The sequence below is a fragment of the Mytilus edulis genome, chromosome 1 (genome assembly GCF_963676685.1).
Source record: "Mytilus edulis chromosome 1, xbMytEdul2.2, whole genome shotgun sequence".
Taxonomy (NCBI): Eukaryota; Metazoa; Mollusca; class Bivalvia; order Mytilida; family Mytilidae; genus Mytilus; species Mytilus edulis.
This window is the reverse complement of record NC_092344.1, coordinates 37,797,742-37,823,998: the sequence shown is the minus strand read 5'-3', so window position 1 is coordinate 37,823,998 and position 26,257 is coordinate 37,797,742. Positions and strand designations below refer to the sequence as shown.

The window sequence follows — 26,257 nt, the reverse complement described above, 5'->3', positions numbered from 1 at the left end:
GTCCTCGACAATTTTCGTAATATGCTTAAACAACATGGCTTACAGTCCTAATTTTGCCTTCCACATTTTTTTTTATCATTTTGCATGACCACAACATCAATCATATATCCAATCAACCAAATAACAACTTTAATGAAATAGGAAGTATTAAAAATGTCATAAGGTCTGAGTCCTTTATTTTGATGGGAAGATAATAATTACATGGTGTTTTAAAGATATATCCCAATAAAATGCAACATTCATAAGAGAGAGGGGCTGAAGACGCCAAAGGGATATCCAAACTCATAAGTCGAAAAATAAAGTGACATTTAATAATAACATGTCAAAAAATTAAAAATGAAAGACAAGACACACACGAGTAACATTAAATTTAACATATAAATGTTTAAAGAATGAGTGAAATAAACCCCAACTGTACTATATAAGGCTTTCCTGCTTTATTCAAAAAGTGCTTCCATCAGCATTATCAAATCCCTCTTAGTGAAATAGTATTCATTTCTTGGAATTCAATAGTATGTGCATTGTACATACATTTTACAATTGTAATAGATATCATGTATGTACACTTATGTTGTTAGGTTCTTGTCTCATTGATGTCAACTCCCACATACCCTTTTAATTATTTATATATATTCATGTGTACAACAAAATGATGTATTTTAAAATTAAGATAGTGAATTAAGGTATTATGTTTACTGTGTAATGTCATACCGAACTGGGGTTTAATTCAAATATTTTATGTTAGGATTAAACTTTTTTGTGATGAATGAATAAGCAATTTGAATGTTTTACATTACTCTAAAAGTGAAATTCTGTCTGTCAACAAAGGAAGAAAATCATTGAATTTACGATTGATTTTGACTTGTATGTCTTGTTTGAATAATAAAATTCTGAAATTTAATGGCAAATAGATCATAATTTGAAATATATACATAAGTTTTGTGAAAGGTTTAGAATTAATTTAAGGTCATAAATCTAGGTCATTTTTTATTTTTCACCCCATGATTTTTCTGTGTGTAAAGTATAGAGTTATTGTAATATAAATTTTGTTGCGTATTATAGCAAGTAGAAAGTAATGTGGGTCTCATTTTGGTCTAAGCGTGACATGGGATTTGCTGATTCTTTGTATATGACCCTTGAAAGTCAAATTTTTTAGCAGGAAAATATGAAAGGAAGTCGGGCAGGACAATAATTACAAAGGTTTATATAACAATGATAAGCTGGATACAGGAATCTAACAAAACAATAAGCGGGATACAGGGTAATTCACTAATCTCAATTTGTTACAATTACCCATTTTAATGTCTAGTATCCTAAATACCAAGGACGTATAACTAACTTACTTATATACCTCTTAGTTATTATATAAGAGAATATAGACAAAAATATTGTTTGTTACAAGATCATTTATCTTAACTTTTAGTTTTGAATGTAAGATGAAGCCATATTTTCTAGGTATAATTATTCATTTTCAATTTTAAAGTCTTTCAGACCATTAAAATGACAATCTTATAAATGAGAGTTACTGACTTTGTAATTATATGATGAATATTGGCTTCATTGTGCTTTGAAAACTATTCTTCACTCATTCCCTGTTCCTTAATTACTCAATTCCATTATATCATCATAGACATTCTTTCAGTACATGTATTGAATTTTGATGACAATTTAAATTAATGATATTCATCATTCCTTAAAGTTAAAACCATATAAGAAGATTATTGTGACTTCGTCAGAAAGTAGAATTCTAACTTACTACGATATATAATGCAATTTATATTGGCAATTATAACATTCGCAGTCATATCATGTTGTGAAACAATGATCTGCATTGCAACACCCCATCTCTATTGCAGCACTGTTGTTAGTTGTTGTTCTTGGTCTGTCCATTGAACTGTCTGTCTGACTGTTCAACAACCAAACAAATATATTTTTTCTGATTTATCATAAAACTAGCTTCCTGGTTTCCAATACCGGTATTTTAATTTATGACTATTGAGTGGGTATGCTTACACTTCATAGGCATTGAACTTTTTGTTTTAATTCCATTTTAATTCCATTTTATACATTGATTAATTCTTTGAAATGTTCTGTATTTTTCAGAGCCAAAGAGAAGAATCTATACAGAGATTTTCTGAGATGCAGAACACATCACCAGGTATGTTGATGTTCCTATCTTGTATGCTTAATATTATTTACTTGAAGAACAAACGCTTGAAAGAGCGTTTTATTTAGAGAATGATAATATCAAGTTAAAGTAGACATTAATACAAATCAGGATTTTCCGGCATAAAACAACAAGATACAAATGATCACAAGCTTGCTCTTAATTATATCGTTGTTGGCTAAAAATTATAAGCAGAATTTAATAATGAAGTTGGGTAAGGTTGACCTACTTTGCTTTAAGAGCTTTTTAGTTAATTCTTAGTTTACATTACATATAACATGGTTAAAATGGGATGCATGAAAGCAGTAGTTTTTTTATTGGTTTTGGGTTAAAAATGGACAAACTAAAACTAAAATAACATATATTCAATTTTCATACATATGTAATGATACAGTGGACATTTCAGAATCAAATGCATTCTGGGTAAATCAATATTTTCATAAAAGTACATGAAATCTACTGGTATGTGATTCAGGTTAGGATTGGTGTGCGAAGATTGAAATAATCTGAATGTGAAACTTTAGAACATTTTTTTAGTTACAAAAATAGTAAAATGTACATTTATTTAATAACATGTATAACAATATTAAATCACATATCAATATTTCTTTAAAAAGATTACATAACATTTATTTGATGCTTAATTTTTGTTAAAATTTGCTTAATTGTTTTCAGTTTGTCCAGATTTTTTAGTTTAGAAGAATATTTTGCTAAACCTGCATGTTTGTTTGTTTATTTTAACATGATAAGTTTGTTTATAGACCCACAGACACCGGTACCAGACTACGAGGAGGGAACTGTAGACAGTCAAGAATCTTACGAAAAATATTTTGCATTCGCCAAAAATTTTGGCACTGTTATCAACAACATTAAACTGATAGGTATTGCTGGTCTTGTAAATGTTGTTTGTGTGTTCTGTGGCACATATAAAACCTGTTAACTCTTTGTAGTGTTTCTGTTAGTTTTCTTGGTTTCAGCACACATATACCAGTATTAGAATGAGTGAAAAATATTTAGTTAAATTTGTTTTCAGTTTTAAACCAATACCAAAGGACTGTACCAAGGCCTGTGTGTATGGGCTACAGTAATATCTGGTGCCAAAAGTATGTCAAAATTAAACAATGCAACTCATTTCATACATGAAGTGAAAAGGAGTAGGTCCGGTAAGGACCGATTGTGGCCTCAAATTTCAGGTTCATCTGATGAAAGATTTTGACCACTTTTTAAACACTCAAGTGTCTAATTCATTTGAATCAATTAGTTTAAGTGAAAGATTTTAACTGATTTAGTCATTAAAAAGATCCGATTCAAGCTCAAATATGAAACATTTACCAAATATGCCGGAAAATGTCTCTTTTCAGATGGTATTTGTCAAAAATGAAAGTGGCAGCATCCGTGTTCATCCTCAACCTTTATATATGTTATGTGTTATCATAAAATACAACTTACATTTCAATATTAAGGATAAACACGAATGCGGCCACTTTTGTTTTTACACGAAAACCGTCTAAAATTTAACTAAAAAGCTAGAATTGTGAAGATGCCAGTAATTAAGCATGACTTTATGGTGCTAGTACCTGATATATGTGCATTGTATTGTCAAAAACAGCCCATATTTATGTAGCAGAAGCATTCTACTGTCCAATAAAGAACTAAAAGTTTACATTTTATCAATTTTGTAAAACTGCTATATTTTGGGGCCAAAAACGGGTCTTACTGGACCTACTCCTTTGAGCTCAAACACAATCACTTTTGATGATTTCTGGTACAGATTTGAAATTATTAGCTCTACCATGCTAATATAAAACACTGATTCCAAGAGAACTGATAGCACTGATTATAATCATTAATGAAATTTAATTCTATTACAACGCTGTATAAGATGAATAGGCTTTTCTTTAAAAACTTGAAAGAGAACTTTCTTGTGTGAAAATCAATTATTAAATTCACATTTATGTAAATATCTGGCTTCCACATCTTTGTAAAATATAGCAGTCGACTTGGAATCTTTATAAAAATTTCAGATGTCAAAACCAACAAGAATAGAATCTTTCCAAGTTGACAGCAGTCTTTCCCATTTTTGTCGAGCCTGCAACTTTTGTTGCAGAAAGCTCGACATAGGGATAGTGATCCGGCGGCGGCGGCGGCGGCGGCTACAGCGGCGGCGGCATTAGCTAACTTCTTAAAAGGTTTATATTTTAGAAGGTGAAAGACCTGGATGCTTCATACTTTGTATATAGATGCCTCATGTTACGAAGTTTCCGTCAGTCACATGTCCAATGTCCTTGACCTCATTTTCATGGTTCAGTGACCACTTGAAAAAAAAGTTCAGAATTTTTGTAATGTTGAATTCTCTCTTATTATAAGTAATAGGATAACTATATTTGGTATGTGCGTACCTTGCAAGGTCCTCATGCCCGTCAGACAGTTTTCACTTGACCTCGACCTCATTTCATGGATCAGTGAACAAGGTTAAGTTTTGGTGGTCAAGTCCATATCTCAGATACTATAAGCAATAGGGCTAGATATAGGAAGATGTGGTGTGAGTGCCAATGAGACAACTCTCCATACAAATAACAATTTAAAAAGTAAACCATTATAGGTTAAAGTACGGCCTTCAACACGGAGCCTTAGCTCACACCGAACAACAAGCTATAAAGGGCCCCAAAATTAATAGTGTAAAACCATTCAAACGGGAAAACCAACGGTCTAATCTATATAAACAAAACGAGAAACGAGAAACACGTATATATTACATAAACAAACGACAACTACTGTACATCAGATTCCTGACTTAGGACAGGTGCAAACATTTGCAGCGGGATTAAACGTTTTAATGGATCCAAACCTTCTCCCTTTTTCTGAAACAATAGCATAACATCACAACAAAGAAAAACATACGATAAAATATCAATTGGCAGACTTAACTCAATCAAAAAACGTATGATTAAACAATGAACGAATAAATTTGATCTGCGATATCTGAATACAAATGCACAGTTAATTAAATATTAGAGACAAACATTCATGACCAAAAAGCTAACAAACAAATTCAAAAACAGGACATGACTGAGAAATATTTAACCAATCAATGTTCACTTTAGAAAAAAACCGTTTTTTTTATAATCTTGAAGTTTATACAAATGTTGTAAGAATAAGTGAAGATATTACAAATAATCAAAGCTGGTGTACAGACAAGATCCGTATAAATAAAAAATGATAAAAAGGCATTATAAACAGTATCAACAGGTCGAATTAACAAGAAAATACGATTTGAGAGTACTCGCAGTTACTGACAGCTAGTTAAAAGCCAAAACCAATTAATAATAAAAAATCATGCATCAGAGACTAAAATCGACTAAAACACAGTATATTTGGTGTATGGAAGGACTGGAAGGTGTACATGTCCAACTGGCAGGTGTCATCTGACCTTGACCTCATTTTCATGGTTCAGTGGTTATAGTTAAGTTTGTGTGTTTTGGTCTGTTTTTCTCATACTTTATGCAATAGGTCTACTATATTTGTTGTATGGAATGATTGTGAGGTGTGCATGTCTAGTGGGCAGATGTCATGTGACCTTGACCTCATTTTCATGGTTCAGTGGTCAAAGTTAAGTTAAGTTTTGGTCTTTTTATCTAATATTATATGCCAAAGGTCAGCTATATTTGGTGTATGGAAATATATTATGATCTATATGTCAGTCCTGCAGGTTTATTTGACCATGACCTCAATTGCACGGTTCATTGCACAGTGTTAAGTTTTTGTGTTTTGGTCTATTTTTCTTTAACTATAAGTAATAGGTCAACTATATTTGTTGTATGGAAGCTTTGTTAGCTGTACATGTCTGTCTGGCATGGTTGATCTGACCTTGACCTCATTTTCATGGTTCATTGGTCTTTGTTTAGCTATCTTGGTTAATGTTAAGTTTATGTGACAGTTGTAATAAAGCTTTATACTTAGGACTTTCAACATAATATCAATGATTAGTAAAGAAGGCGAGACATTTCAGTGTGTGCACTCTTGTTCAGTCTAAGCTCTTATAACCTTTACCATAAGGAAAAACGTTTCTTATGTGAAAGTACTCAATGTTTCCATTGAAAAGCTTATTATATAAGATTGATCTGAGTGTAGTTAATACAGATATGTTATGACAAAAATAGTGTCTTTTGTTAAAAAACAGCTGAAATATTGTTCACACCCATGACAACAATAAGCATTTTGATGTCCTTATAAAATATGTATTTTAACCTGCTTGTTCAGCAAATTAACTTATGCAGGGATCATCAGGTTTCCAGGTGTGAAAATTTAAATAAAAATAAATTAAGTGTTGTTCTTAGGACACATTGGATGGGTAGCTTGTTGTTAAATATTTTCCTTTGTACTAACTTTTTTTAATTGTAAATAAACCTTTAATACATTAAATTTAATACTCAATTAATTATCTGTAATCTGTTAACATTTATAGTACAACATTTAATCATTTTTTAAATGCATTTGCTGTCACTGTTTAGCATGTGACTTCCATATCTTAACAGCAATTTATTTTTTATGCAGCTGTTTTAATTAGAATAACATGTTAAACATCAAACGTTGCATAATGTTGCTCAATTTTAAAAACCAGATGTCTCAAACATGTTTTCTTATCTATGGAATAGCCTGGATAATTGAAATTATATCTGTTTTGCTTCCAAATTTTTAGGTCAATTTTGATGCTTAATGATTTTTTTTAGATTTAGTTCAGCTAACATTTTTAATAATATGTTTATTCATGTTAAAATAAGGGATGCAACTCTTCAAACATATCTTTTTTATACCTTGAACTGACCAATTCAGATATATAAATCTCTTACAAAGTCACTAAGTTTTCTGCTACGTTTTCTGCAAGGGGTTGTCTGTAAGGTGGTACCCAACACCTTCACTTAATTTAATTTGGCTCGTTTAATTTTCATAAAATTTTAACAAAGTATTTACTTTGACCCTTTGACAAAGATACAAAAATTTCTAAAAATTTGAACCAACCGTTTTATCATTACACTGGTTATATAACAGTTTGACAAACACTAATTTTGATCTTTGAGAAGCTTAATATTGCCTTCACAACGCAATGTAATTAAAACGTTTAGCTGATTTTACAGAGTTATCTCCCTGTAGTGTTAGGTACCACCTTAATTGCAGTAAGGTGACATTGCTTCTTTGAGATGGAGAACAGCAATAAAAGAGTGTTTCTTGCTTTTTGAGTGTTTTGACTGTGCATGTACTTATTTTGTGTCATGGATTGATACCCCCATATCTTGGTTTTACTATCAATATGTTGCACAATTTCAGTGTGTTTGTTAGTTATTTTTAACCTAATCAGACCTAATATAATTTGACAAGAGAGAATGAAGTCTACAGAAGAATCCCAATGTATTTTTTTCTACATACACTGACCTGTCAATTCATTTTGCATGATTTTCATAGATATAAGAAGATGTGGTATGAGTGCCAATGAGACAACTCTTCATCAAAGTCACAATTTGTAAAAGTAAACCATTATAGGTCAAAGTAGGGTCTTCAACACAGAGCCTTTAACAAGCTAAGACAAACCTAATCGCAAGCTGTAATGGACCCTAAAAATTACTAGTGTAAAACCATTCAAACAGGAAAACCAATGGTCTAATCTATATAAAAAACGAGAAACAAGATGACTTAGGGCAGATTTCAAAATGGTACCAAACCTTCACCTTATCTGAAACAATAGTGTAACATCACAACATAGAAAAACATACATGTCTTACAAATCTTAAGGATAGTTTGGGTAGCAAAAGAAATGAGGCTAAATTAATGCTAATTTACAATTATATTTAGGGCTCATTAGTCATGTTAGTTATATCTAAGGTTAAAGGTAAAACTTAACTACTTGATCCTTGTAGATACAATGTATATATTAGATTATATTAAATATTTAAATAAATATCTTTTTGTGATTTTACATCTGCTTCATTTGCATTAACATTTTTTAAACGAATTTTTATGGTAAAAAAATATATTTTCTGTACATACTTATCATTTCTGTACTAAGAAATAAAAATGTGAAATATGAAACATGGTTATATAATTGTTACCACCATACTATTCCTTCCTGTTATTTATCTTTAAACATTTCCTGTTGAATAACATCACTAATTACAAATGTTTATAGAATTATTATACAATCCGTCACCTTTTAGTCCTTTATAGAGTAGGGAACTCTTATTTATATGTATAAATAAATCGCAGATCCAGCATTTTCAAAAGGGGAATTTGTTCCTCCTAGATCTGCCCCTAAATAAAGGACAGTACTTTAGCTATCTTTATCTGGATTAGAATTGTAGATACTATCTGTATATGTAGTTCCCACACAAAATTTCAAATATTTTGATGGAGTTATGTAACACCTTTCAATGAATTCATACCTTATTTGGATTTTTCTGTTTTGGTAGATTGAGAAATATTTAACGCAAAAGATAATTAATACACTTTTATTATTTTGCTACAACTTCATTTGATTATATTTGAAAAGACTGCATGTATATCATATTCAAATCTGAAAAGAAGACAGTGACTAGAAAATGCTACTGAAACAAATGATTATAAAGATACAAACATTTTAATGAATCTACATTTGCATCTCCTCGAAATTTATCACTGGTTTTTGTAAAATGAAAATTACTTCATTAATCTTAATTTCTTTTGCAATTAAATGAGAAGAGAATATATTTGTTTATGCACAATACTTAACAGTACATGTAGTTATGTTTATTTCAGATTATAACATTATTTTTAATGTCTGAGTGTTTAAAAACTTTATTGTCTTATGTACAACAACAATTGATGTTCTTTTTATGTAAAAATTGTTTTGTTAAATAGCTTTTGTTTCATTTACATGCATAAACAATTTTTAGTGCAAGTTATAGTTCTTATTTTATGCATCTAGAAACATTTAAATATAAACATATTGTCTTATAAACATATTTTAAAAGGCAGCGCATCAGAACTGTTTGATATCTTTTATTGTGATATATATTGTGGAATCTTTTTAGTTTCAATGAATATTTTTGCATATGAATAAGTTATTCAATTTTTCAGATGACCAGTTTGATATACCTGAGCCAGAACCAGATTATAATGATGATGGAGTAGACTCAGGAGTAGGAAATGGAGAACCAGTCATCATCAGAGCTAGAGGCCCATCAGAGTCAGAAAAACGTTTATCTGATCCAGACATTGAAAATAATGAACTGATAAAACCCAGGAAACTTTCAAATCCATGTGTGGATTCTAGGGAACGAATGGCATTACACAAAGAATTACTACGGAATTATAAAACGTAAGAGTCCATTTCGAGAAAAAGTTTAAAAAATGAAAATATGCTACGATAGCAAATATAACACAAGTATACCAATAATATGCAATATATATTAATTATAGGGTTAGTTAGTAAAAGTAATTAGATTAGAAAATTATAAACTTTGGAAAAGGAGAAAAGAAATGCTTGTGAATTTTTGATCATTTTAAAACTTTTTTCAAAATATAAACTACAAGCATTTTTTTGTCCATCTTGAATTAATATTACAGATTGATAATTAATCAACTGTAGGTATTATGAGAAGTATTTCATCAAATTACAGTTTCCATTTTGGTGTTTTCTTGCTCCTTTAATTACTTGAGTGTGGTCGCCATTTTTAAATGAAACAAAATATCAGTCATCATAGGGAACATCAATTGTGTTGAAAAATGCAAGCAAAACTCTATAAAAAATTTTGAAGATTCTATGGCTATTTTTGATTGTAAAATTTACGGGCTGTTGTGTGGTGGTTTATATATGATCTGACAAATGTCACTTAAAATTCTTAAAAGGTGATTGTCACTATATTATAAATCATCAAGTGACTTTCTTTAAGGACAAGTTATTGAATAATAATTTAAAAATAGATGTAATATAATGTACATTGACGAAGAGACAGCTGTGTATTTTTTTTATTTCCCAGCCAATACTGTGTTTGTTTTGCAGCGTTCATATTGATGATTTTTTTTCTGTTTTAAATTGTGTCTATACATAGTACCTCTTGGTTCTGTGTGTATCTCATCAGTGTTACTTGGTAGGATCATTTACTATGACAAACAGGTTTTTAAGGGAATATAAGGTTTTAATTTCTAGCCCCATCTTGAAATTCCAGAGCATAGTTGATATTGTCGATCCTAAATGTTGTTTACTACCATGTTAAGTTCATGGTATCAGTCAGAGATATAATATACTTTGTAAGATCATTCACCCAATAAGTGGGAAGAAAATGATAGTTCACTGTTACCAGTAAACAATAATTGCTTGAAAGTCGAGGCTCATGTTAAAAAATTCTTGAGTTCAAGATGATACTTTAAGAAATTAGTTTTATCACATAGAGTTGAAATTCAAGTAAGATTTGAATATGTAACTTGATGTTCAATCACATACATTTTGTTTATTTTGTGGACCCTATGTCTGGGTTTACAATTATAACAACAAATTTAGATGTCCTTACTGATAAATAATGCTGAAGTTTGTTGTTTTGTATACCTTGTACATCATTTTAGTGTAATTGATTAGTATTTTAAACTTCTATACACTTGCGGCCAAAGTAATCTCTTTATAAAAACATATAAAAAGAGTGAACTTTAATATAGAACTCTCAAAGTCTTTCTGCAATCTCAAAAGTATCTGGTGTTTTGAAAAAGACCAACACTTTAGTTGTACATGTAAAGAAATGATTTGGATAAAGTCTGATTAATTAGTCCTCTACCAACAAAGTAAGGTTAAATCAGCCTTTTTCCACTTGTTTTTCTGTACCATTTTGATTTCTTTTAGCATTGCTTTATTCATCACTATGATTTAGCCAGGAATGCTGATAAGACTTATATGTATTACATTTTCCAATTGAGTCAATCAATAAAGGAAATTAACTATTTATTCCTCGAAATGTATAATGGCAAAGGGAGATAACTCAAATTCAATTACATCATTTGAATTCTATCTGTATATTAAGTGTGTTTTTAAAAGACAACTAATATGAGTTGAGCATACATATTTGATACACATCAAATTGACTGTGTGTAATCTGTATAGTTTAGAACTACAGTCAAACCTATATATATATATTTCACTCTTGGAAAAAGAAAAAAGTTGCATAAGAGTAGTAACATTTAAATTGAGGTTCAAAATACAAACCCATAGGTGATAAGACAGTAAGAGAAGAAGAGGGTGATTTCACAGAACAAGTTTTTGTTCAATAGAGTACACTTTTATCACAGGTTTTACTGAATTTGTAATAATACTTTAATATGAAAAATTTCAAAATGTGAATCAAATTTATAGAAAATTGTAAAAAACCTTTTTCTGTAGGTTGAGAACAAGGTTTGTTTATTTGTGGTAGTGTGATTTCTAATTAAACACACACAATATTAACAGATTTAACATATTAACAGTGTGTTGGTGCAGTGTCTTCACAAAATAAGAGTTATGCCCCTTTATATAAAGAAAATTTGCTTCATCTGTTGTTTCCAATCTTTAACTGTAGTTTGCCTCAACCGAAAGAAATGAAACTTATACACAATGCTTATAACCACACAACGACCTTACTACATTACTCATGCATCTGTATGTGGAAGTCAACCCATGCATATTTACAAACAGGGGCATATGAAGTCCATAGACACATTCTAAATTTTATTTCTTTATGTAAGTTGAATTTCTACTAATTGAACTGATCATCATGAAATTCATGAATTTATAGAAGGTGATAAATTGACCAACTAATCAATTAAAGCTGTATTTTTTAATAATTTAATTTTGAATGTAACAAGTCTCCTGATTGGCTGACGTTGTTTTGTTTATCAGCTCATAAACATAATTTTGTCATGTGACATCACATTTTTTCATGATTTTCCCAGGTTTAAAATGGAATTAAGAATTAAGTTATAAGAAATGACTAATATTTTTTCTCCTCATTCGAAATAACATAAAAAATGTGGTGCACACTGTAAAATAACCCGCTATGTGGGTTATTCAGTGTGCACCACATTTTTGATGTTATTTCTTCATATTAAAACAGAAAAAATATTACAGTCATTTCTTAAATGCATAATTGCCAGGCTGTTTGCCATACTATCTTTGACCTATTATAAGGGTTAACATAAGACATAGATCTATATGTTTAACAGTTAGTAATCAACATTTTTATTGAGGATTTGGACTAAGTTCTAGAGAGAGGGTCATCTTTTGTGCCTATTACTTGCGTGTACCCATGGTTTTGGAACTTGCATAATTATTCTATCATGCAAATTTTATTTTATTTTTTTAAATTTATATATTATGGAAATTTTATTTAAGCAGTCATTCTCAAAGTTTAACAAGGTATTTGAAAAGGTGTTTCACAATCTATATGAATGACATTTGCTGTTTATTGCAATTTTTCACTACTCTTAAGTTCAGAAATGTTTGCAAAATTTTTCATTCTATAATGCGACATAAAAAAGCTTTGCATTAAAAAGAACTTTGCCTTTTAAATTCTTATTTCATTATTGGTGTACAATATAAATAGAATATCATGAAGGAATTTCAGAAATGTTAAAGGTGATAAAAAGAATCGCATATTTAAAAACAGGCAATCATTTCTGAACTTTTTTTCTCACGCAAACATGTATATTACAGTGGTTTTGGTTTGCATCAAAGAAAAAATCCTCTGTTGCAAAATTTTTATTGTAGATGTGATTTTTGTGGCTCTTTTTCACTTGACTTATTTCACTGCACTTACAAAGATAACTTGTAAAAAAATATATATATTATGATATTAAAATGCTCTGCAATTCATCTTTATTTTCAAATAAAAAAAAATAAAAAATTTAAAATTCATATGTGAATGTTAATATATATATAGATAGCTCCAGCATTTATATGGAAAGAATTTTCTGAAGACAAAGCACATATGTAATTTTCTATACAATTAATTTCATCTTTTTTTTCAGTGGTAAAAATGTGCTAGAAAAACCTGAACTTGATAAAGTTTTGAACCAAAGAAAAGAAAAACAAAGAAGAGAAGAATGGGATGCACAGATGAAAGCTTCACAGAAAAGATCAAGTTTTGAATATAAATTAGAACAACAAGCTACACGATTAAAGGAGGTATAAACGCTTACACCAACAATTATTTTTTAAAAGATATTTATAATTTTATATATTGATCTGTAGTTAAATCATCTTAACATACAATGGAGACACTGTGTTTCTTTCACTGTTAAAAAAAAATCCTGAAGATACCAAGGGGACAATAAAAAAGTTGAAGTTGAGAAAAACAAACAACAAAAAAAGAAGAAAAAAAACCCAAATCTACAAACACTACACAAAAAGCAAAAGTTTGAGCAACACTTACCCTACCAAAAACTTGGGGTTATCTCAGATCCTGCTTTACTTGTGGCACCTGTCATGGTTTTCATGAATAGTAAGAGGAATTACTATTTTAATGTATATACATTTTGGAGTACACAAAGAGATAACACAAAGGAGAAGTTATGATATATTGACCACTTTTTGCTAGAAAGGAATATCTATATTTTTTAACTTTGTCTTGCATATTTGCATCGCCACGTCAAACTTCTTGAGGATAGTACAAAGTTGCCAAAAAAAATCATAATAGCCTTATTTTGAGATCTAGATTATAATGTAGATTAAGTTAATCTTTTACAGAATGTATTTTACAAAGATTTTTACTCATATCATTTCTATAGAATCAATTCTATATGAAAGTAATGACTGTAATATTTTATTTTGACTATGAAGAAATAACAAAAAATGTGGTACACACTGAATAACCTGTGTAGAGGGTTATTTTAAAGTGTGCTTAACATTAACAAAATATTAGTAATTCCTTAAAATTTAATTCTAATTTGCATTTCAACTCAGAGTAAATCATGAAAAAACATTGGTCATAAGACAAAATTATGTCTATGAGCTTATAGACAAAACTCGGTCAGCCAATCAGAAGATGCGTTACATCCAAAATTAAATTATTTACCAATATCTTTGTTCATTTCAGCAAGAAGATCTTACAATGAAACCTATTAAAGAAGAAGGTAATCAAACTGAACTTTCAAAAATCCAGGCCAAAATATTAGCCAAGACAGCTAATGGTCAAGTGAAGTGAATGGTCAAGTGAAATGACATCATTCTGAATTTGATCAATTTGTGGAATTCCACCAGTTAGACTTAGATTCTAAGAAGCTGGTTTTCTTGCAAATCTAGATGGAGTTTGATATTTTAGATGATTATGTAAGAAAGTAAAGAATGTAAAATGTATTTTATCATCTTAAATGTTTATTTTAATGTATTTAAAAACTTTCCATGTTAACCTGTATTGAGCGTATGGCAGACATATTTTAATCCCAGTAGAAAGTTGTTCTTGATACATTGTTGAAATTAGTGCTCTGCTGACAAGAGATCTTCAGGACTTTAAAAAATATTACATTTGTTTTAAAACTTTTTTAAACTCAGCTTTTTAACATTTTTTCTACAAACAAAATGCATTCCAAGTTATGTTTGGACCACAATGTGAATGCCATTTTAATCAATTTGGTGTCAGAAATCCAGTGATAAATTTGAAATTATTTAAGTGGAATTTCATACTTTTTTGTACCTCAGTTTCCAAATTATTTGATGATAATACTCAGTGCAAAGTTCACTCGCCATGAGTTCTTACAACTTTATTATGAAATGCAACATGTATATTTAATGTGTAGAAGTCCTCAAACACTATGTAATTTTATATTAAAAAGTGCTGAAGTTATGAATAGGGCACAAATAAATTGGATGGAATTCTAGAAAGGGAGATAATCTATTCTTTGAAAATTGCTAGAAATAGAAACAAATTTTAAATTCTTTCCTGTTACAATTTTTTTTATTAGGATTTGAATTTTGTAAAATATGTTTATGAAATAATTATCACCAAATTTAGGAGTTGAAAGGAAAAGGATGCACAACCCTCAAAAGCTCAGGTGTATTATGTAAAAATGCCTTTTATCTCATAGCTTTAAATTTATTCCAATGAAGATGAAAGTAAATTGAAAAGTATCACAAGATTTGTATACCAAACAGCATTTAATTTGATGCAAGGAATTGATTAGATTAACATGTGCTTATTTGTATAATAATACCATTGTAAAATTGCAAGCAATTTCAGATTTTAATACATGTACTGCAGTTACATATTTCTTACTTGTCAATTTTATCATGTTTTATATTTTATTTAGGGAAGGACAAATGCATACCCTATTTTGAAAAAAAGAAAAGGGATGGCTGTTAATTCCTATGATTATATGACTGCAAATATCCATTCAGTTTTAAGAAACATGTACACAAATGTACTAAGTAACATTTCATCAGGTTTTCTACCATTGCATGAACATTTGTAAAATAACGAATAAAAGTCAGTGTAGTAAATTTTGTGCTTCAGAAATAACATAATGGTGCTATACTGGTAAATGCTATCATTGTCTCAGGGCTTAGTATTGCCATGTTTCCCTCCATTGGTGTTGTCATGGTGATGTATTTGTGTCAATGATTTTTCAGTAACTATGGCTACCATAGTAGAATCAATTTCTGTTGTTTTGCAGCAGTCACTAAATTGAGAGTTAAGGGAAATTGCATTGATTACTTGGAATAAATTATCAATTATTTCTATAAAAAAATAAAACGCACCCAAAACCATGTTGACCTTTTAACACTTCATAGCAGAAGATTTTTGAGTGCTTATTGTTATTGCATTTAAGAAAGTAACAAAAAGAACAGATCTTCCATGACATAATATTGTGTTCTTTTCGTGTTCCATTCCATTCATGGGTTCTTCTGCATCTTCATGTTAATTGCAGCTTATTTGATGGAGATTACAAAGTTTAATGAGTGTTGATTGTTTTTGAAAATAATAAAATCCTTTGTGATGTGACTATGCTAAAAAAATGTTTTCTATCACCCGTACATTTGTTTTTGGAAAAAAAAGCCTAAATCTCATACTTTGTGTATTGTCTATCAATTTGTATACATCCCTAATTATTGTTTTATATGTAAAGTGTGCATGCATGTCTTTATTAGTGAAAATGTGTGCATAGAAGTCAGTTTCTGCGTCCGTAGATGTCTATTTTCATACTAAGCATAACAACGACCCAGCATTTGAATACCATATTTATAAATCAATGTTGTATCTAAATTGGTTAAATATGTGTTCCATGTATAATTTTAAGTTAACAAACGTAGAATAGAAAGGAAATTGACGCTGAAATAAAATAATGTATATTTTATGTGAGGATGAATGGTATGTTATAATTATCCTGTGTACAATACTCTATTATTTAAGCTTACAGCACATACAAAATTAGCCAGAGTATATTGAGGAATTATGTTTTTAGAAACATTTAGTATTTAGACAAAATAAAATAAAGAAAATGTGTTTCAGATTTGTAAAGTACAAAAACATTTATAGCAAAAAGGGGTCATAATCTGGTATTTTTTTAATCTTTGTTATCATTTTATGATATGTGACTCAAATGTACATTCATAGTTCTCCACAGAAAGAGATGCAGTACATGCATGACTTCCCAGTAATGCAATGTGTACTTCTCTTGTTTAGAAAAGCTAGATATTTGTTAAAATACGAAAAGAGCTTCAAATAGGAAGCTCCAAATTAACATTAGTAAAGTAATTTTAGATGTATTATATTCTGGTACTGTTTCACTCATTTCACTGTTTTTCTCATCATTGTGAAAGTTTTGACCAATGGCAATGAATGTTATTTATCTCCAATACAAGTAGGAATTAGTCATAACTCTCAGACTTTTATAAAACAGTAGTCATAGACCTGGTAGAAAAGATAAAAAAAAAAAATCAGTAGTATGGAAACACTCCAAATAAGGATATTTGCACATGTTTTTAGATTATCAGTTGAATTTTATGAGTTTCGAAAACAGTGCTAAATGTTACATAGTTTTATTTTTTCTTGGACCAGATTTTCTGTGCTACATGTTACATTTGTTCTTGGACCAGATTTCATGTGCAACATAGTATCAGATTTTTATGTGCTTCATGTTTATACATAGTATATCATTTGCTCGTGGACCAGATTTCATGTGCTATGTAATATATAATTTGTTCTTGGACCAGATTTTATGTGCTTATTTCCCCTCATGGACCAGTCAGGTTTTATGTAAATAATTTTGTTCTCTTATGGCCCAAGTAATTATATTGTATGTTATTATTGTTTCACATATAATTTGATTTATGTTATCCAGTATTATTTGTTATTAATAAAATGACAGAAAGAATTAAAATATTTTTATCAATTTGCCTACACTCCCCCCCTACGAAAAGACTCCTGTATCACATATGTCAAAATCCTCCAATATGCTGTAATATATGGTGGAATTTCTCCAAGGTTAAGAATATGCATAGTTCTTTGGCAGTTGCAGCTTTATGCTACAAAAAATTATCATGGCGTGGCATTTCTATTCTGAAAGAGTCTAAAAAATGTTTGTATAAAGCTTTATATTTCAGAAGGTAGAAGACCTGGTGTATATCTTCTTAGCAGATACCTTATGTTACAACATTTATAAATTTCTTCTGAATGTGTAATAGGATAACTGTACAAATATATATACCTTCCTTGCATCGTCTACAGTTTACATGACCTTGACCTCATTTCAGTGATCAAGGTTAAACCAGTAAGTCTGTTTGTAAAATACTGTAAGAAGTAGGTCAGCTGTATTTGGTAAATGAAAAGATGTAATGGGTACATGTCAGTCTGGCAGGTTTCATTTGACTTAAGTTTTTGTTTTTTAATCTGTTTTTCAAGAACTATTAGCAATAGGTTAACTATATTTGGTGTACATGTCTGTCTGGCAGATATCATCTGACCTTGACCTCATTTTCATGATTCAACAGTCAATGTTAAGTTTGTATTTTGGTCTGTTTTCAATAAGCTTACACAATAGGTCAACTATATTTGGTGTATTGAAAAAATTGGAGGGAGTATATGTCGGTCTAATACGATTTATCTGACCTTGACCTCATTGTCATAGATCTTTTAAAAATACTGTAATTACAACTTCATCTTTGAGACCTACGATATAAAATCAATAGTGAGGAAAGCAAGCAAACATTTTTGTAAGTGTTCATATTTTCAAGAAATCAGCTCCATTATTACTAGATAAGCTTCAAATTTAATGGTGACAAATAAAGAGTGTTTAAACTAGAAAAAAAGGAATAATACATATCTAGTAAATAAAACTGCAATAATTATTTCTCTGTTTTGAGTAATACTTCAAAGGGGAAGTAAATTGTTTCTAGTTTTAACGACTTATTTCAAGGGAGGTAATAAATGTAAAAACATGCTTTACTTCATTCTTTTAAATATAAAATTAAATACATCAGAGAATAGTCTTAACAGTAAAAATGTACAAAACCTGTAACAAACTATAACAAAAGAAAAAGAAAGTCATAAAAGAAGAATTGACAATTCTAGAGCTATGTCATTATTACAATAATAAGTAAAATGCAATGCTTCATGTGATATAACTGATTATTAGATAAGTTATCTTAAAATAAAAGAACCATTTCATCCAAATGTTCCTAAAGTGTTGAAAAGGATAACAATATGTTTTAAATATCATCATTAAAGACATTTGAGTTTTGAAAATCAAAATAATATTGTAATTTATGCATTAAATTTCTAATTCCTACCCATGCATTTTTGAACAGTAAAAAAAATCAACATGAATTATTTCTTATTGGTCTCAACAATTCATGCCAGTGCAGTCTCTATTAAGCAGCATAAAATAATGTTGCAATCAAAATTTGAGATTTCTAACAATTGAAAAAACTATAACTAAACATATTCTCGTAACATTTCTGTTAAATATATTTCCTTCAAATACTCAAAATTTATATTTCATAATTCAATATATATGCAACAGATCTAAAACATTGAAATGTCCATGATCTTGATTTCAATATAAATCAATATACAAATTACTCCACAAAATTTGAAGGGCTCAAAACTTTAACTTTAACCCTGAAATCTTTTCAAAAGATATCCTTCAATTCACATGCAAAAATTATACATTATCTTATTATAAAGTTGAAGCTCATTCAATTCAATTCAAAGTAAAACTTTAAATTCATCAATTTTCTCTGGTACCACTAAAGGAGTAGATTCGGTAAGGACCGATTTTGGCCTCAAATTTCAGGTTCATCTGACGAAAGATTTTTACCACTTTTTAAACACTTAAGTGTCTATTTCATTTGAATCAATCAGTTTATGTGAAAGATTTTAACTGATTTAGTCATTAAAAACGATCCGATTCAAGCTCAAATAGGAATCTATCAAATATGCCGAAAAATGTAACTTTTCGGTTGGTTTTTGTCAAAAATGACAGTGGCCGCATTCGTGTTCATCTTCAACCTTTATATATGTTATGTATTATAATAAAATACAACTTACATTTCAATATTAAGGATGAACACGAATGCGGCCACTTTAGTTTTACACGAAAACCGTCTAAAATTTAACTAAAATGCTAGAATTGTGAAGATTTCAGTAATTTAGCATGACTTTATGGTGCTAGTACTCGATATATGTGCATTGTATTGTCAAAAACAACCCATATTTATGTAGCAGAAGCATTCTACTGTCCAATAAATAACTAAAAGTTTACATTTTAACTATTTTGTAAAACTGCTATATTTTGGGGCCAAAAAGGGGTCTTACTGGACCTACTCCTTTACCTTTATAATGATATAGTATGTAATATACTGTAATGATTTACATGAAATTTCAGGTATTATGCAAACTAATCATGCTAATGTGGATTCATTGGTATTTATTCGTTGTGTACCAATTTTCATGGGTTTCGTGGTGACAGGTTAACTAGGATATTAAATGTTCAACTAAGGACCAATATTCAAACACTGGTGTGCAGACTTTGTGACAAAACCAGGAAATTAAATACTCATGAACATCAAAGTTTTCTATAATCCAAGAAAATTGGCACCCACGAAAATAAATGAATCCACAGTATTGTTTTGGGAAGTACAGACTAAATAAAATGCAGTGACTAGACAGTATACTGAATAAATACACATCTAATCAACACCAAATAATGACAAATATAAATTCTGAAAAAATATTTTGAGTACTCATTAACATTTAATTCTCAAGGTCACATGTTTGTAACCAGTTAATCTGATTTTGTGAGCAAAGAAATCAATCATTTCTTAATTATTTAATCTTTTGACATGTTGTGTGAAGTTTTCATTTCTCTTTAAATAATTGGCACAACAGCAACAGTCCATTCATTAGAAAGTTTCACTACAAGATTGTCCATCACTATCATCTCCATCCTGATTGGTCTGATCTCCAGCCTCACTTTGGTTATCCATTTCCTACAACCAATGGAAAAATTAAATTGAAATGACAAGCATCAGAAACTGATTTCCTAGATTAACCTATATACCCATACTATTACAGCAACAAACAATTGATATCACCAAAAAAGTATCATTATATATATGTTGTGTACAAGATGCAAGTTTGTACAAATTATAATTTGTACAGGGTGGTTTTTATACGACCGCAAATTTTGAAAAAATTTTCGTCGTATATTGCTATCACGTTGGCGTCGGCGTCGTCGTCGTCGTCCGGCGTCCGAATACTTTTAGTTTTCGCACTCTAACTTTAGTAAAAGTGAATAGAAATCTATGAAATTTTAACACAAGGTTTATGACCATAAAAGGAAGGTTGGTATTGATTTTGGGAGTTTTGGTCCCAACATTTTAGGAATAAGGGGCCAGAAAGGGCCCAAATAAGCATTTTCTTGGTTTTCGCACCATAACTTTAGTTTAAGTTAACAGAAATCTATGAAATTTTGACACAAGGTTTATGACCACAAAAGAAAGATTGGGATTGATTTTGGGAGTTTTGGTTTCAATAGTTTAGGAATAAGGGGCCAATAAAGGGCCCAAATAAGCATTTTTCTTGGTTTTTGCACAATAACCTTAGGTTAAGTAAATGGAAATCTATGAAATTTAAACAATGTTTATGACCACAAAAGGAAGGTTGGTATTGATTTTGGGAGTTTAGGACCCAACAGATTAGGAATTAGGGGCCAAAAAGGGACCCAAATAAGCATTTTTCTTGGTTTTCGCACTATAATGTTAGTATAAGTAAATACAAATCTATGAAATTTAAACACAAGGCTTATGACCATAAAAGGAAGGTTGGTATTGATTTTGGGAGTTTTGGTCCCAACAGTTTAGGAAAAAGGGGCCCAAAGGGTCCAAAATTAAACTTTGTTTGATTTCATCAAAATTGAATAATTGGGGTTCTTTGATATGCCGAATCTAACTGTATATGTAGATTCTCAACTTTTGGTCCCGTTTTCAAATTGGTCTACATTAAGGTCCAAAGGGTCCAAAATTAAACTTAGTTTGATTTTGACAAAAAATGAATCGGTTGGGTTCTTTGATATGTTGAATCTAAAAATGTACTTAGATTCTTGATTATTGAAGTTTTTTTGGTCCAGTTTTCAAATTGGTCTACATTAAGGTCCAAAGGGTCCAAAATTAAACTTTGTTTGATTTCATCAAAAATTGAATCCTTGGGGTTCTTTGATATGCCAAATCTAACTGTGTATGTAGATTCTTCATTTTTGGTCCTGTTTTCAAATTTCAAATTCTACATTAAAGTCCAAAGGGTCCAAAATTAAACTAAGTTTGATTTTAACAAAAATTGAATTCTTGGGCCTCTTTGATATGCTGAATCTAAACATGTACTTAGATTTTTGATTATGGGCCCAGTTTTCAAGTTGGTCCAAATCAGGATCTAAAATTATTATATTAAGTATTGTGCAATAGCAAGTCTTTTCAATTGCACAGTATTGTGCAATGGCAAGAAATATCTAATTGCACAATATTGTGAAATAGCAAATTTTTTTTTAATTAGAGTTATCTTTCTTTGTCCAGAATAGTAAGCAAGAAATATCCTATTTGTGCAATAGCAAGAATTTTTTTTAATTGGAGTTATCTTTCTTTGTCCAGAATCAACTTAAATCTTTGTTATATACAATATACAATGTATATACACTTTTTACTACCAACTGATAAATTTAAATAATCTTTACCATTCAGTGATAACAAGCAGTTTTTTTACATCTTAATATTTTATGATGTATTTAAATGAGTAGTTATTGTTGCAAACTCCATTAGAAATTTGAATTGATATCAGTTTTGAAAAAGGGAAACGGGGATGTGAAAAAAAAGGGGGGGGGGGGGTTAAATTTTTCTCATTTCAGATTTCATAAATAAAAAGAAAATTTCTTCAAACATTTTTTTGAGAGGATTAATATTCAACAGCATAGTGATTTGCTCAAAGGCAAAAAAAACCTTTTAAGTTCATTAGACCACATTCATTCTGTGTCAGAAACCTATGCTGTGTCAACTATTTAATTTTAGATTTAACAAGTTTGAAGAAGAAATCTTTAATTGATTTGTAAAATCTTGGCATTTGTTTTGTGTAAAAAAAAACCATGTAATGTCAAAAATTTGATCACAATCCAAATTCAGAGCTGTATCATGCTTGAATGTTTTGTCCATACTTGCCCCAACTGTTCAGGGTTCGACCTCTGCGGTCGTATAAAGCTGCGCCCTGCGGAGCACCTGGTTGTACAAGTTATAAGTTTTTTGACACCTAACTTCTAGCAACAGGTGGTACAGGTTTAACTTATAAAATGTTTTAAATTCAAATAAATATACGTCAACCTAACATTTAGTGCTATTCTCCTTGCCTTCAAACTGGAAATGAGGATACCTGAATGGTTTAAATTCTAATTTTCTTTTTTTCCTTATACCATATTCATATCTATACAAAATCTTTGTGAGGTCTTATAATGTTTTTCTATCAATGCTCAGTATTAGACTGTATCATGAAGTTGTGAAAAATTGACAGAAATATGCGGAGCAAAAGACTGTGTGCTTGCATCATCCATTTTTGTTCAGCAGGTCATAAAACACTGATAACTTGTACACACCATATATATAGCTGCATGTTATTTATAAAACAACATTCAGTCAACTGTAAGGGTGGATTGGTGACTGGTGTTTAATCTAAAGTGGCAAATATGCAGGTTTGTTTAAAGGGATAACAACAATGTGAGTGCTATGATTATGTACCCTGCTTTATACTCAGCAGGATTTTTTAATGCTAGTTCACTGCTATCTGGACATGCTATTCTGACTCCAAGCCAACCAATCTTTGCTCTTACTCATAAATACTGTGGATTAGGCAGAGAAGCAACAACTACCAATTTTCAAGTCTTTATTTTGACCAAGCTGTGATCCAATCCACAGTTACCCACACCCATGAAGAGCTTGATTCCACTAGCTAGACAACCAAGGCAACTAGGATTAATAGAACTTTAATTTATAAACTCGAAAAGCAGTCTCATTAAAATGCATAAATACATGTTATGGAAGCAATCCATCTTATCATGTCTAACATTCTGTACTAAAGTTGTATAACTTACAACATCACTTTCTTCTTGATCTTCCTCTGGAGCCTCATCATCACTGCCCTGGTCTTCAGTGGCAGCAGAAGTCTGGGATAAAATCTCTTCACCCTATAACATATAGTTTTTGTAAAATTTGGAAACATAAAATGATTTTTCAAATAGGACAAATATTTCATCAAGAAGCAATACAATTGTTCTTAGAGAAGTACAGATAAGTTTGGTGGGTTTATATTACTCTGTCTTCAGATTTTTATGTTGTGTTTTATGTACTGTTATTTGTCGGTTTGTCTTTTTCATTTTTAGCCATGGCGTTGTCGGTTCATTTTCGACCTACAAGTTTGAATGTCCCATTTATAAAATGTGATTTCAATCAATCTGAACTAATCATTTAAAATTGTGGTATGAAAACCAGAATGTGGCTGTGAAAACTAATATACAAGTATGTAGCTCTGCAATACAAAATACTTAACCTTACATTCCTTCCATAATTGAATTAATCGTCAATGAAATATGTCTTGCCTGTGTGTATTATTAACCTAAGCAATACAAAAGGTGCCACATGTGGAGCAAGATCGTCTTACTCTAAAAGAGTACCTGAGATCACCACAAGTTTTTGGTGGGGTTGTTTTACTCTGTCTTCAGATTTTTATGTTGTGTTTTATGTACTGTTGTTTGTCGGTTTGTCATTTTCAATTTTAGCCATGGCTACAAGTTTGAATGTCCCTTTGGTATTTTTTGCCTCTCTTTTGTTATTGTATAATGCATAAGTTTAGAAATTTAGATTGCAATACTTAAACGAGGGGCGTAAATAGGGGATATCTGCACTGAAGAACGTGAAATAAAATTGCAATTTTACAATGAACGAACAATTAAAAAGTTCTTGCACGTTGATCTTTTTACTGATTTCACGAAACAAGGTGAATAACAAACCTCTTCATGGCTGCATGTGACGTATAAATGGCAAAACATGTTGCAGGAAAACAACCCTTTACCACCCTCTTAACAATTTAATCATATGCACCATTTTAAAATTCAACTGACCCTGATCAAGAGATCATTGCCAGATAACATCTATAATAATTGGATATGCCAAAGCTACAACATGAATACCAAATATAATTGACTAAACATTAGTAATATCTTGAACAGAATGAATCCCAAACTTTTAGTTCTTTGCATGCATATTCAAGTTTTCCCCATATAAGTTGCCCTTTGTAAATCACGTGTGATTTGCAAGTCACGCCTCTTTTTGGGGGAAATTGAATACGCATTAAGTACTGCTACTGTTTACATAGTTGTTGCCATGGATGCAAAGTATATTTTTTTTTAATTAAGACTTGATTGGAGAATTAAATGGATATAAATAAAAATGTCTATTTATTTAACTAATTTTTTCAGGACTGGAAGACATTTGGGTGTTGAGTCAAATTTAATGGAAAAATTCAGTGCGAACCTGCAATGTATATAAATGGAGGGCAGTAACACTTGAAAATATGCCACACAGCTATATGTTTTTATTACATGTAGTGCAAAAAAAAGTAGTGCATGTCTCCTTTCCAGGGAAATTTAACATTCTCCTCAAAACTTCCTGAATGAAAAGTGACTGCATATGCAATTTAGGCAGTTCCTATGGAAATTGCATTGCTGTTTTTACACAAGTGCAACCTATAGATATCATAAAATATCAGCTGTGTGAGGCTTTTCACTGCACTAACTCACCAGGTTCACATTGTGGTTAGCATCTAATATTTTACAATACCAATGTGTAGTAAACCCAATCATACCTGCCAACTTTTGAAAATGCCCATGGGGGTTTTAGCGCGCGACAACAATTTCAAAGTTTAAAATTCTTTGCGACGACTATTTTGCGCGAAAAAGTGTCATTTTTGCATGATTTGTAAGATGAGCTTACATCCCTTTTTTTAAGTTTATTTGCATGATTCTAGTTATTATATCAGCAGAAAATATGAACATGTAGCTGTAAGACCAGGAATTATTTTCATGTGTAAGGATACTAAATAGTTGTTGACTTTTCCAATTTAAAATTATACACAAAGAAGGACTTTTATCAGGTTGGGAACAACACATAGGGATCCCCCCTCAATGTTAGGACATTAAAAACCACTTTTTAAGTACAAATGAGCATTCATATTATTTGAAGAAACTTTTCCCAAAGAACTGTACAGCTTATGATCTATCATTGTCTATCTGGTATTATATGGTCAACACATGTCCAAGAATTTTGATATGTTCTTGGCCTTATATCTTCTTTATTATTCAAAATAATAGGACTCTTCATTTAGAAAAGCTGTTCCAAATATAATGTCAGAATTTCCCATTTTTAAGTTAACAAATCTACATTTTCCTATTTAATTTTTACAAGAGTGACCCCTTGACTAAGGGTTGTCCCTCATTTAAGGGATTCCTCATGTTGATGTGGGGGGGGGGGGGGGGGGGGTTCCATGTGGAAAATAATGAAGAGTACATTATCCT

General features: G+C 30.4%; 2 protein-coding genes across 9 annotated transcripts in view; one reads left to right on the top strand and one right to left on the bottom strand.

The window, feature by feature from the left end:
• The window catches only part of LOC139512258 (DNA ligase 1-like), a 46,135-nt gene extending 28,602 nt beyond the window's left edge, over positions 1–17,533 (top strand). For 4 of the 5 annotated variants that reach the window (XM_071299759.1, XM_071299774.1, XM_071299789.1 and 1 more), the window contains 5 exons: positions 2,104–2,158; positions 2,929–3,048; positions 9,275–9,515; positions 13,187–13,343; positions 14,254–17,533. In XM_071299759.1, coding sequence (XP_071155860.1) covers positions 2,104–2,158; positions 2,929–3,048; positions 9,275–9,515; positions 13,187–13,343; positions 14,254–14,361 — 681 coding nt within the window. In that variant the 3' untranslated portion in view covers positions 14,362–17,533. The remainder of the gene's footprint in view (positions 1–2,103; positions 2,159–2,928; positions 3,049–9,274; positions 9,516–13,186; positions 13,344–14,253) is intronic. The other variant, XM_071299767.1, reaches the window with a different exon arrangement.
• Positions 17,534–18,593: 1,060 nt separating this feature from the next.
• The window catches only part of LOC139512225 (Fanconi anemia group D2 protein-like), a 109,516-nt gene continuing 101,852 nt past the window's right edge, over positions 18,594–26,257 (bottom strand). For 3 of the 4 annotated variants that reach the window (XM_071299704.1, XM_071299677.1, XM_071299694.1), the window contains exons 40-41: positions 23,780–23,872; positions 18,594–20,642 (exon numbers count right to left, since the gene is read on the bottom strand). In XM_071299704.1, the coding sequence (XP_071155805.1) occupies positions 20,556–20,642; positions 23,780–23,872 (180 nt within the window). In that variant the 3' untranslated portion in view covers positions 18,594–20,555. The remainder of the gene's footprint in view (positions 20,643–23,779; positions 23,873–26,257) is intronic. The other variant, XM_071299685.1, reaches the window with a different exon arrangement.